Raw genomic sequence first — 12082 nt, 5'->3', positions numbered from 1 at the left:
CAGCGCAAGGAACGAGTAGCCTACAGGGTTTGATTCATGAACAGCAGTACTATCACCCCCCAAGAATAGTAACCATGCGTGTGTTCTATCATTTTCTGTGCATGTCCCACATATCAGTTTTCTCGTCTGCAAAGTGGGAGACCTGGGCTTCAGCTTTAGGGAACTTTTCTCACCCTAAATTCTGTATTTTCTTCTAGGAATGTTTCTCTCCAATACAGCAGATCCTCAAGGCAGAGTAAGTGGGGATGGGGGGAGAGGAGGAGGGTGGTAGGCAAACCCACGGAGGGGTGGGGGTATGATGCCTTGGGACCTGGAGACCGGGATGCATGTAAGGAGGGGATCGTGTGCCTGGGCGCTGATCCTAAGGGTTATGTCGGCCTGGTTAAGGGTGTTCATGGTGTAGAGCTGGTCCAGCCTGGGTTCAAATTCCGTGCCCGCTATTTCCTAGCTATGAGATTTTGGACAAGGGACTCCCCTCTCTGAATGTTGTTTTGCCCCTAGAAAAGGGTAAGGATGTTTCCTAATTCCCAATGGAGTGGTGAGGATTCCCTGAGATCGTGTCTATACCAGCCTGGGAAAATAACAAAGCAACGACAGCAATGACTTCCCTCCCTGGTGGCAACCACTGTTTTTCAGCCTTTTCCACAAAGTACCCCGTTGAATACAAAGGACTCAATTCATGGTGGTGATTTCCAAAGTAGGACAAATGACTTCACTTTAATCCTGTTTGCCTCTTCTGTAAAGGGGGCTATATAACCCCCTCCGTCAATGAGCTGTATCAGTGTGGTTGTGCTGAAAAGGTGTCTGGCCCTTGTAGGTGCTCGCTAAATGGTAGCCCCTGTTTGGATGCAGTAATAGGGAGTTGCTGAAGGTTCCTGGGGAGGGAAGTAGCTTTGATGTCATGAACGCACATCCCAGCTCCCCAGCTGCTCACACCTGAGGCTTAGTTGCAGGATCTAGTTTGTTGGAGAACTGTCTCATTTGGGAACCCTGATTTATTTGTGCCAATATTTCATTATTGTCCACGTCGTCTGCTGGTCTTCAGTTCCATGAGGCTGATGCCCAGGTGGTCTCACTCATCACTCTGCTCCTAGCATCCAGGCCTGGGTGGTGCAGTGACAATCAAACAGATGACCTTTGTTGAATGCCTACTATGTGCCAGGCACTGTTCCAAGGGCTCAGCCAAGATGTGTTAAATCTTTCACAAGGGGGGAATTCTGCACAGCTCTGAGTCAGTTATCTCCCTTCCTAGACCCTCAACCTCCATCCTTCTGGCTTCCCTCCCTCCTGCCTGCTCCTGCCTGGTGTTTCCGTCACACCAGGGCATGACCTTCCCTCCCAAAGCCTCCGTTTGTTGCCCTGGAAAACCAGGATGATCTCACCCCTCTTTTCCTGGCCTTACAGGCATAAAGATGCCTAAGTGGACGATGTCATTGTTTGCAAAGGGCAAGAGAGAGCCACTGAAGGTGCTAGAGGAAGGCAGGATGTCAACAGAAGGAAAGGGAAGGGGTTTAAAGAAGATTGGCTTGGACACACCCTTCCCCCTCTACTCAAGACCCAAACAAATGGGTATGTGTGTGTGTGTGTGGGGGGGGAAACATTAGAAAGTTTGCAGAAAATGACACTTCCCCCACCAACCCCCAATTCCTTGTGGTTTCTCAAACATGCAGCACCAACCCACCTCACAGCATTTGTCCCTGCTGTTCCCTCCACCCGGTTCTTCATTCAGGTCAAAGGTCATCTCACCAGAGGGTGAGATGCTCACTCATCACAGCGTCACGTGGTTTTCTCAGAAACCCTTACGATATCTGGTGCTCTACAGCAGATCAGTTTATTATCTGGCCCAGCTCTGTCCCGAGACAACTTCTTGCAATGATAGAATGTTCTAGATCTGTGCTGTCCGACAGGGCAGACCCAGCCGCCCGCCACCCGGGGCTCCTGAACACTGAGGAACTGAACTTGTATCCGTTCGTAACTATTTTATTTCAAATGTATTTACTTGTTCTAAATCTAAATAGAAACAGCCATGTGCGGCTGGTGGCTAAACTCTATTGGGTGGTGCAGATCTAGAATCCCAGCTCCTCATAGTGGGGGCACTGGTTTTCTCCTCTCCAGCACCCCCAGGGGCCCATCGTTGTGCCTGCCAGATGTTTGCTGAAGGAACGCACGAAGAGCGGGCGCCTGGGTGGCTCAGTCGGTTAGACGTCTGACTCTCGGTTTCCGCTCAGGTCATGATCTCACGGTTTCTGAGTTTGAGTCCCTGTTGGGTTCTGTGCTGGCAGTGTGGAGACTGCTTGGGATTCTCTCTCTCCCTCTTTCTCTCTGCCCCTCCCCCCCCCAGTGCTGTCTCCGTCGCTCTCAAAATAAGTAAATAAAATAAAATAAAATAAAAAAGGAATACATGCAGATATTACACAAGGGGGGGGTGCCTGGGGCTCCCCAAAGATACCTGGACGGATGGTAACCTGGGTTGTCTCACTCCCGTTTCTCCTCCTGAGTCTCTTGCTGGCTGAGTCCCTCCCTCCCAGTCCCTGATGTGAGTGTCTGGATCCTTCCTGCTTGGAACCCAAGCTCAGGGTCTGTGCCCCCCTGCAGCCCCCCCCCCCAACAGACAGCCTCACTCTCTCCTGTTTCACGAACTCACATTTATTCACAGACAGACAAAGGGACAGGGATGGACCTTTGCTCACTGGGGACCCCCAGCGTCTGGCAGTTCCAAAGAGGTGACGGTGTCCAGTGTGTATCATGGGGGACAGCCAGGCAGGGGATCCCCCCCCCACCCCCAGTCTCCATATCTCTGGCCAATATTCTCCGCCTCCTTTTTTCCGAGTAGTCCTGCCTTCAGAGGCCTGCTGGCGCAAGCAGTTCCTAACCAGGGTTGGGGGGCCTGGGGGTGGGCGATGGGGAGGGAGGGGCGGTCCAGGGCCCCCCCTCCTTAGTGTTGAGGGCTGGAAGGGGACGGGTGGGGAGACAGAGGAGGCGCCTGCTCTTGGACTTCCCTCCTCCGTCTGGCAAACCGGGAGCCAAGTGGAGCGGCCGAGAGTGGGTGTGAAGGTCAGGAGGCCAGGCCGCCCGACCCGCGCAGGTGAGCCTTGCTGTCGAGCTCTTCTTCCTCCATCTGGAAGGCCGAATGGTCCTGGCTGTCGAAACAGGAGGCGCTGAGGAAGACAGGGGGAGCCGGTGGCGGCGACTGGGGTGGGGACCCCGGGGAGGGCGGCTCTTCCTTGATGCGTGCGACGGGCAGCGGGAGCCCTTCCTCGTCCTCCTGCCCGGCTGGCGGCGGCGGCGGGGGCGGCGGGGGCGACGGCGGGGCCTGGGCCTGGAGCGCCTGCAAGGCGGCGGCCCTCTCCAGCTCAGCGCGGTGGCAGCGTTGGTGGCGCAGGAGGCTGTAGGCGCGCGAGAAGCGGCGCGGGCAGCGCGGGCAGGGGTGCGGGGCCGGGCCCCCCGCGTGCACCTGCGCGTGGCGGGCCAGGTCCGCCAGGCGCTTGAACTCCCGCTGGCAGCGCACGCACTGGAACGGGCGCGCCCCTGAGTGGGTCACCCCGTGCTGTCGCAGGTGCGCCCGGCGCCGGAAGCCCTTGCCGCACTCGGGGCACCAGAAGCGGGGCTCCCCGGCGGGGGGCCGGGCCGGGGCGGCGTCGCCTCCGTTCTGCCCGCCTTCTCCCCCCTCCGAGGCGCTCCCGCACTCGGCCCCCTCGCCCCCCTCGGGCCCCTTCCCTGAGTTCCGTCCGCCCGAGGCCTTGTCGTCCTTCCTGCCGGCCGGGGGCAGCGGGGCCAGGAGGCTGAGCGCGCCGTGGACGCGGCGGTGCTGGCGGAGGTAGGAGGCGAGGCGGAAGGCCAGACCGCAGTCCGGGCACACGAAGGGGCGGTCGGTGGAGTGGACCAGCCGGTGGCGGGACAGCGACCAGGGCCTGGCGAAGGCCTTGAGGCAGATGGAGCACTGGTGGCGCTTGGGGCGGGGCGGGGGGCCCCCTTCCCCCTCCTGCTCCCCCTCGGGGCGCAGACACGGGTGCGCTTTGAGCTCGCCCTTCGTGGCGAAGGCTTCGCGACAGCGGAGGCACAGCAGCGTCCAGTCGGCCTGGAGCAGGACCTGCTTCTCCTCCTGGCGCCCGGCCGCCAGCGCCAGCTCGGCCCTCAGCTCGGCCGCCCCGGCCTCGGCCTCCTCCTCCTCCGACTCGCGGGGCTCCGAGCTCGCGGGGGCCGCCAGCGTGGCCGGCTCCCCCGCCGGCCACGTCTCGGGCCACGCTGCCTCCTCCTCGGCGGCCCCCGCCGCCGCGGTGCTCGGCTGCTCGGCGCTGGCGTCCTGCGGGCCCCAGCTGGTCTCCGCGGCCTCCTTGGCCGCCCTCTCGATGGCCAGCTCGACCTCGCCGCCCGCGTGCTCCTGGGCCAGGTGGCGCCTGAGCTGGGCGGGCTCAGGGAAGGTGCGGGGGCAGGCGGCGCAGCGCAGCGGGGGTTGGGGCCCGTGGCCACGCAGGTGGCGGGAGAGGTGCGCAGGCCGGCGGAAGGCCTTGGGGCACAGGGGGCAGGCGTGGGGTCGGAGACCCGAGTGGCTCAGCCGGTGCCGGGAGAGGTAGTAGGGGAAGCGGAAGAGGCGGCCGCAGGTGGGGCAGGGCAGGGGGGCCCGAGGGGCTCCAGCGCCCCCCCCTGCCACGGCCTCGGCCTCGGCCACGGCCCCGGCCGCGGCCCCGGCCCCGGCCACGGTGAGGCGGGCTGCCCTGGGCGGGTGGAGGGGGCTGCGGATCCATGCCTGTAAGGAGAAAGGGGAGACAAGGAGACATTGTGGGGAGGGTGTTGGATCAAGGGAGATGTGGGCAGGGAAGCAGAGACAGAGAGCCAGACGGAGATGCAGAGATGGTCAGGTGTTTAGCCAGGCAAAGGAGAGAGCCAGCAAGACAGAAGAGACACAGAGAGGTGGGGACAGAAAGACAGACAGCAGGAGAAGCGGTCAGACAGGATGGTGGGAGACAGCAGGAGAGAGAGGTGAGGACTCCCAGCAGAGACAGAGATGAGGAGAAAACAAAGAGGTTTGGGGAGAGAGGGTGCAAACACAGAGACCAGAAGAACCTCAGCAGGGTGGAGGTGGGGAGAGACAGCGAGACAGCGAGAGGGAACAAGCCAGAGACACGGACAGGAGAGGAGACAGGGAGACAGTGAGCCAAGCGCTCTTCCTCAGGGGCCGGGCTGGAGCGTTTTGGGAGGGGCTGGGAACCAGCCTGTGGTGCCCGAGTGGAGGGGGTGGAATTCAACACTGGGAGGCCCCGGAAATGGAATGTGGGTACCCAGACCGGGGTCTGGGAGAGGCCAGGAGTAGGAGGGCTGCCTCAGCCTCTCAGCCCAGGAGAAGGCTGGGCGGCCACACTCCTGGGACTGAGGGAGGTGGGCGCCGGGGCCTGGGACCCCAGGTTTGGGAGGTGGCTGGGATCCACTCCTGTGTGGGAAGCGGTATGGATTCCTGGGTCCCAGGGGCAGAGAGGATTGAGGGAGGGGGCTGGGCTCCTAAGACAAGGGAGAGGAGGGGACTGGGGGCTCCACTGCCTGAATGCTCCAGGGAGGAGGCTGCTGGGGGCCAGGCCCCTGGACGCCTGCCCCCCACCAAGGCTGCTGGGGTCCCGAGCCCTAGGTGCCCAAGGAGGTTGGGGGGGGGCGATCTCCCCACTGGGCCCAGCCTGCGGTTCCCCGCAGGCCTGATCAGCAGAATTGGGGCCGCAGTTCGAGGCCTCACAGATTTCTGGGCCCAGGGCCTGGGGCTCGGCCCTGATCGCTGGGCGCAGGGTTCTTACCTCCGCCTCCTTCGCTCCTTTCTTCCTTCCCCGCGGCCGGCCAAACGCGGACGGTGGTGGCGGGGAGGGAGGGAGGGAGGGCCCGAGCGTGGTGGGGGGTGGAGGAGGCTGGGCTCTGTGTCACCGCCTAAGCCTTCCCCCCGGAAACCGGGTCTTTCCACGGAGCCCCGAAGAGGAAAGACTGGCTGGGAAGCCGGAAGCGGGAGGACGAGGGGACCCAGGGGGTGGGGAGGGAGGGTGGCTTGGATTCCTGGGTCCTGCACGGGGAGGGGGCTGCGGGCCTGGGAGGCCGGGTCCAGCTCCCCTCCCCACCCCAACAGACACACATATTCATTCATGGCTTCAACAAATACACATTTATCAGGTCCTGTCTGTGCCAGGCACTGTGTCGGGAGAGGGGGGTGCCAGGGGACCGCGATGAATGAGGCGGTGGCAGAGGCCTCAGGGAAAGTGGGGGCGCTCTGGACTAGAACCCGATTCCAGCCATCACTTGGCTGCCTGAGCAAGCGACTTCCCCTTCTCCTGGCCTCAGTGTACCCCTCCATGATAAGCCCTGTGCATAATCATTCGCTCCTAAGACACCAGTATTTACTGAGCACCTACTCCAAGTCCGTTCTGCATATTCCTTGCCACACATACTCACTCCATCCTAAGCTACCGAGATCCGCTGAGCACCTACTATGGGCTAGCTCTGTCCTTGGTGCTGGAGCTTCAGTGGCAAAGACACAGGCCATTGGACCCTGTCTGCAGGAATCTCAAGGAGGACGCAGTCAGACACAGATCCAATTGCCCTCCTGGAAAAATGTGCTCTGTCGCAGGAAAGAGGGTTTGGTGGGAACACAGAGAACAGAGACGGCACTGAGCTGATCCCACACAGGGGTGAGAGCAACCCTCAAGGTCTTGCAGGAGGCAACACTGTTTCAGCGGAAACTTGCACGAGGAAAGTCAAGGGTTAGGGATGAGAAGGACGAGCGAATGGAAAGGGTAGAGACATGTGCCTCCACACGACACCTCAAATACCTGATGCTGAGCAGAAAAGGCACGTGGTGGAGGTATGCCTGCAGCTAGTCGCCGTTGGTTTAAGGTGAAATACATGCTCAACATTGTTGGCGAGAGTGTGGGAACTGGAACCTCTTGTACTCGGCTGGGGCGAATGGAATTTGACGTTTATTTGTTTTTGAGAGAGAGAGAGACAGATAGAGCACGAGTGGGGGAGGGGCAGAGAGAGAGAGAGAGACAGAGAGAGAGAGACAGAGAGAGGGAGATACAGATTCTGAAGCAGGCTCCAGGCTCTGAACTGTCAGCACAGAGCCCGACGCGTGGCTCGAACCCACAAACCATGAGATCATGACCTGAGCCAAAGTTGGATGCCTAACCGACTACTGAGCCACCCAGGCGCCCTGGGGCGAGTGAAGTTTGGAACAACCTTAACAAGTGAACAATTCCAGGATCTCTTCTGTCAGACCTGTTTGGAAACATGCAAAATGAAATCTGTATCAGGAATGAGTGTAGGACTACATATCACTGCAGAAGCCTGGAAATGAGCTAAATGCCCATCCGTGGAGGATTCGAGCGAGAAGTCATGACTGATCTGCCCAGTGGAATGCTGTGTGTCGTCATCATCATCATCATCAGATTAATAAAAAAGATGAATATAACAACAACAACAACAACAACAACAACAACAGAATGAAGAAACTTACGGGGTAAAAATATGAAAGGCTCCAAGTAATAATGTGAAGGGAAGGGGGGGAAAAGGCAGCTGGAAAACAGTCTGTAACCTGTTCTAACTATCTGCTCATCAGTGGTTTGCATCTGGAAGAACTGGACGAGGAGACGGGAAACTCGCAACTTTGTGTAACTCTCAGAACTGAAACTTACTACACTCTATCCTTTTGTACTTTTTGAATTTGAAACCATGTGAATGTGTTCCATACTCAAGAGAGTAAAGGTACAAGAAATAAATGGGAGGGGGGAGGGTAATGAAAAAGAAATAAAGTGAAAATTAATAATAGTGTAGCCTTGTAAGCGCCTTACAAATACAAACCCAGTTGTGTCTCCTTGCCATATGGAGTGGGTCATGTTATTCTCCCATTTTAAAGAATGGTAAAGCGAGGCACTAAAACATTTCAAAGCTAAGCGAGTCTCCAGGAGTCTTTGCATCTCACAAAGAGATGGGGGAGACAACAGAGGCCTACAGGTTGATTTTTAAAAGCATCTGGGGGGCGCCTGGGTGGCGCAGTCGGTTAAGCGTCCGACTTCAGCCAGGTCACGATCTCGCGGTCCGTGAGTTCGAGCCCCGCGTCGGGCTCTGGGCTGATGGCTCAGAGCCTGGAGCCTGTTTCCGATTCTGTGTCTCCCTCTCTCTCTGCCCCTCCCCCGTTCATGCTCTGTCTCTCTCTGTCCCAAAAATAAATAAAAAACGTTGAAAAAAAAAATTTAAAAAAAAAAAAAAAAGCATCTGGGCGGGGCGCCTGGGTGGCTCAGTCGGTTAAGTGTCCGACTTCGGCTCAGGTCATGATCTCGCGGTCTGTGGGTTCGAGCCCCGCGTCAGGCTCTGTGCTGACAGCTCAGAACCTGGAGCCTGTTTCAGATTCTGTGTCTCCCTCTTTCTCTGACTCTCCCCTGTTCATGTGCGCTCTCTCTCTGTCTCAAAAATAAATAAACGTTAAAAAAAAAAAAAACCAACCCTCAAGATTGTGATCTGAGCCAAAGTCAGACGCTTAACTGACTAAGCCACCCAGGCACCCCAGGTAGGGGGTATTTTATAGCAGGGAGAAGCAATCAGATCCTAGAGGCGCCTATGGAGAGTGAGGTTTATCTCTAATGTCCCAAAGCTGGTAGTATATAGGGGTGGGTGTGGCATTAATGTCAGTGGCATTAAATACATTCTCGATGTCACCATCGAGATGTCAACTATGCCTACCATCTAGTATCAGAATTTTTCATCTCCCCAAACAGAAATCTAGATCCATGAAGCTGTCACTCTCCATGCCCTTTCTCCTCCCAGCCCCTGGCAACCAACGTTCAGCTTTGTCTCTCTATGGCTTGGCCTACTGTGGACATTGCATATCGACTGAGTCATACAATACGTGATCTTTTATGACTTGTTTCTTTCACTTAGCATGTTTTCGAGATTCATCTATGTTGCGGCATGTATCCGTATGCCCTTCCTTTTTATGGTTGAATAATATTCCACTGTATGGGTAGACTGCATTGTGTTGGTCTGCCCATTTGTTCTTGGACATTGGGTTATTTCTACCTTTTGTTTGCTATTGTGAATAGTGCCGTTATGAACGTTCAAGAATATATTTTTGTTTGAATGGCCGCTTTCAATTCTTCCGAGTCTATATCGAGGGGGTATGTGTGGCTATTTCACCTTCATTATCTATATTTTACAGGCTTAACGTTTTTTTCCTTACCCCCCCCCCAAAAAAAAAGAAGGAAGGAAGGAAAATTCAGGAATGGAAAGGTGAGAAATAACGTGTCAAGCAGAGAGAACAGCATGTATGGGGTGGGGTGGGGTGGGGAGAGGGGTCTTGTCTTGGGGGAGACTGAGGGCCTTGGATTGGGACATCAGAGCCGGCAGTGTGGTGGAGAGAGCCCGGGAGCTGCACGAGCCACTGTGTCCAGCCTCTTAGTCCAAGCTGAATGCTGGACGCATTCCTAGCGCACTGAGAAGCCATTGAAAAGGTTTTAAGCTGGAGAGTCACATGATCCGATTAGTGTTTTAGAGAAATTCCTGTGGGACCCGCGTGGAGGCCCGGCCGGATGCAGGGGAGACCCAGGCTGGGAGCAGGGACGAGGCGGGGCGCGGGCCCAGGTGAGAGAGGGGGGCCTGGGCAGGGCTGGCCTCTCGGGCAGGGGGCGGGACCTGGCTCTGATTGGCTCGGGGCTGCACTCCGGGGGGCCACTCCCACTGCAACTGCCTCCTCATTGGCTCTCCTGCTTCCAGCCTCCCTACCTCCCGGCCAGTCTCCCGCACCCAGAAATCACAGGCTGTCACTCCAGCGCTGAACAACCTCTCGTGCTCCCCATCCCTTCCTCCCGAGTTCCTCACCCCTCCCTGTAAGGCTGGACGGGTCTGGCCCCTGGAGCCTCCCTCAGCTGACTGCCACCTCTCTCTCCCTGCTTCACTCTCTGCTCCAGCCACACCGTCCTCTTTGCTCTCTGTGGACCCCAGGGCCTTTGAACGTGCTGTTCTCCCTCTCCGGAATGCCCTTCCCCTAGATTTCCACGAAGTTTCCCTTACTCCCATCATTTCTTTCAGATGTCCTCAGAGACACCTCTCCTGTCCGCCTTAGCTAAAAGATCCCTCCTGTCATCCTCTGGTCCTTACTCTGCCTTAATTTCCAACCTGTACTTACAGCAAAGTAGCATTAGGCTACTTGTGGATTACCCACTGATTGCCCATCTCCCCCTCCGCAGGAGTAGAAATAATTCCCTGAGGGCAGGCTTTGCTGAAATGCTGAAATACTCGCCCTTCAGCACCAAGCCGCGCACAGAAATGTGGATGAGGAGTGAAGAGGAGACGAGGCTGGGGCTTCAGGAGAGGGGGACCCCCTGAAGGGAGAAGACTGAGGCGGGGTGGGGAGACGAGGAGCTCGGGTGAGCGTCCAGGTGGCCGCCTGGACGGATCAGCTGTGAGCGAGTCGTCAGCGTCAGCCCAATAATCGGCTCTCTGGAGAGCAAAACCCTCCCTCGTTCCTTCGGAGCCTCAGTTAGCACACCTATGAAATGGGGCCACAGTGAGAGGAGTTAGGTACAGGGTCCAGCCTTGGGCCCTTGGGAGGCCCTGGGGTGGGGGGGTGGGGGAAATGGGTGAGTCCCTTTCGCTGTTGTCTCAGAAGAGAAAGGATTGGATTCGAGGTGAGGTGGGAGGAGTTGAGCCTCCACAGGTCCCTCTTCATTAATCCTTAGCTGGAGGCCATCTCCATGACAACCCTGGCTCCTTTCTCCAAGTGGGCGGGTCTTGTCCCTGGGGCGGTGCCTGAATCTAAGGGGGCGGGTCTTGTTTCTCAAAGACAGATTCTCTTTTTTTTTCTTTTTTCTTTTTTCTTTTTGCCCCAGGGGATGAGTCTGGTTCCTGGATCCCGGGTTGCCTCCTTTACTTTTTTTTTCTTGTGAGATACGAGACTCATAGACTAAAAGAGCACGATACAAATGTACAGTTAGCAAAGAATCATCAATGGATCACCTGATTAATACATGGAATGTTAGCTCCCACCCCAGAGTCCACAGACGATTGGGCGTGATGCATCCAACCCCACTGTTCTGAGTTTTTATGGGCAAATGTTTTCCTCGCTTTTCTAGATGGTTCACGACCCACAATACATCCTAAACAGTATTATAGTTTTGCTGGCTTTATGAATGTTATATAAATGGAGTCATACTCCATGGGCTTCTTCTTGCCTTCTTGCATTGGGTTTCTTTGTAACTTTCATCCATGCAAATGTGGGTTTCTGCACTCCTTTCCTTTCATTGCTGTATAGTATTCCACAGCATAATATAGCACTGTTTATTGATCTGCTATACTGTTGATGGATGTCTTATTCTGTTCTGGCTGCTGTAACAAAATACCGCAGACTGGGTGGCTTGTAAACAACAGAAATTTATTGCTCACAGTCCTGGAAGCCAGAGGTCCAAGATCAAGGCACCAGCATGCTTGCCTTCTGGGGAAGGCCCTCTTCTAGGCCCTCATGGCCACTGCCTTCTTGCTGCATCCTCACATGGTGGAGAGGACTAGGGAATCACTCTGGAGCCTTTGGAATGTGGTCACTAATCCCACGCATGACGACTCCACCCTCGTGATTTAAGCACTTCCCAATAGCTCCATCTCCAAATACTGTCACACTGGGCTTTAGGATTTCAACATATTGATTTTGATGGGGACACAAACATTCAGACCCTCACAGCGATGTTCCAGTTGTTCAGAGTTTGAGGCTGACCATATGTGCTGCTGGGAGTGTTTTTCTATGTGCCTCCCAGTGCAGGTGAAGGGATTTCTCTGGGGCTTGTGCCTAGCAGTGGGATTGCTGCATCGCGAGATATGCACATCTTCAGCCTTGTTAGAGCATGCCAATCTCCCAGGCATCTTATATTTAAGAAGCTCAAAATGGAATTCTTGATTCACCTAAACCCCTACCCAAATGTGTTCTTCCCCTTTTCTGTTCTTAATTCAAAATGCCACCACTCAACCAGACCCTCTTGATTCCTCCCTTTCAGTTACACACACACACACACACACACACACACACATTCTACTTACAGAATTCATCTCGAACCCACCCATTTCTCTCCAC

The 12082-nt window shown here is 56.1% G+C and overlaps 2 protein-coding genes across 2 annotated transcripts in view; one reads left to right on the top strand and one right to left on the bottom strand.

Moving 5' to 3' along the window:
• Window positions 1–4882, top strand: part of RPL28 (ribosomal protein L28) — a 139127-nt gene extending 134245 nt beyond the window's left edge. Inside the window, exon 5 of the mRNA XM_049621513.1 lies at window positions 4838–4882. Coding sequence (XP_049477470.1) covers window positions 4838–4867 — 30 coding nt within the window. The 3' untranslated portion in view covers window positions 4868–4882. The remainder of the gene's footprint in view (window positions 1–4837) is intronic.
• On the bottom strand, window positions 2623–5838 carry ZNF579 (zinc finger protein 579). Its single transcript, XM_049621410.1, is given in 3 exon segments — window positions 2623–4642; window positions 4644–4747; window positions 5781–5838. Coding segments are annotated over 2 exon segments (1689 nt in total). The 5' UTR covers window positions 4746–4747; window positions 5781–5838; the 3' UTR covers window positions 2623–3055.
• Between the last annotated feature and the right edge of the window lie 6244 nt (window positions 5839–12082).

Source organism: Panthera uncia (assembly GCF_023721935.1).
Source record: "Panthera uncia isolate 11264 chromosome E2 unlocalized genomic scaffold, Puncia_PCG_1.0 HiC_scaffold_19, whole genome shotgun sequence".
Classification (NCBI taxonomy): domain Eukaryota; kingdom Metazoa; phylum Chordata; class Mammalia; order Carnivora; family Felidae; genus Panthera; species Panthera uncia.
This window is presented reverse-complemented; position numbering and strand designations above follow the sequence as displayed.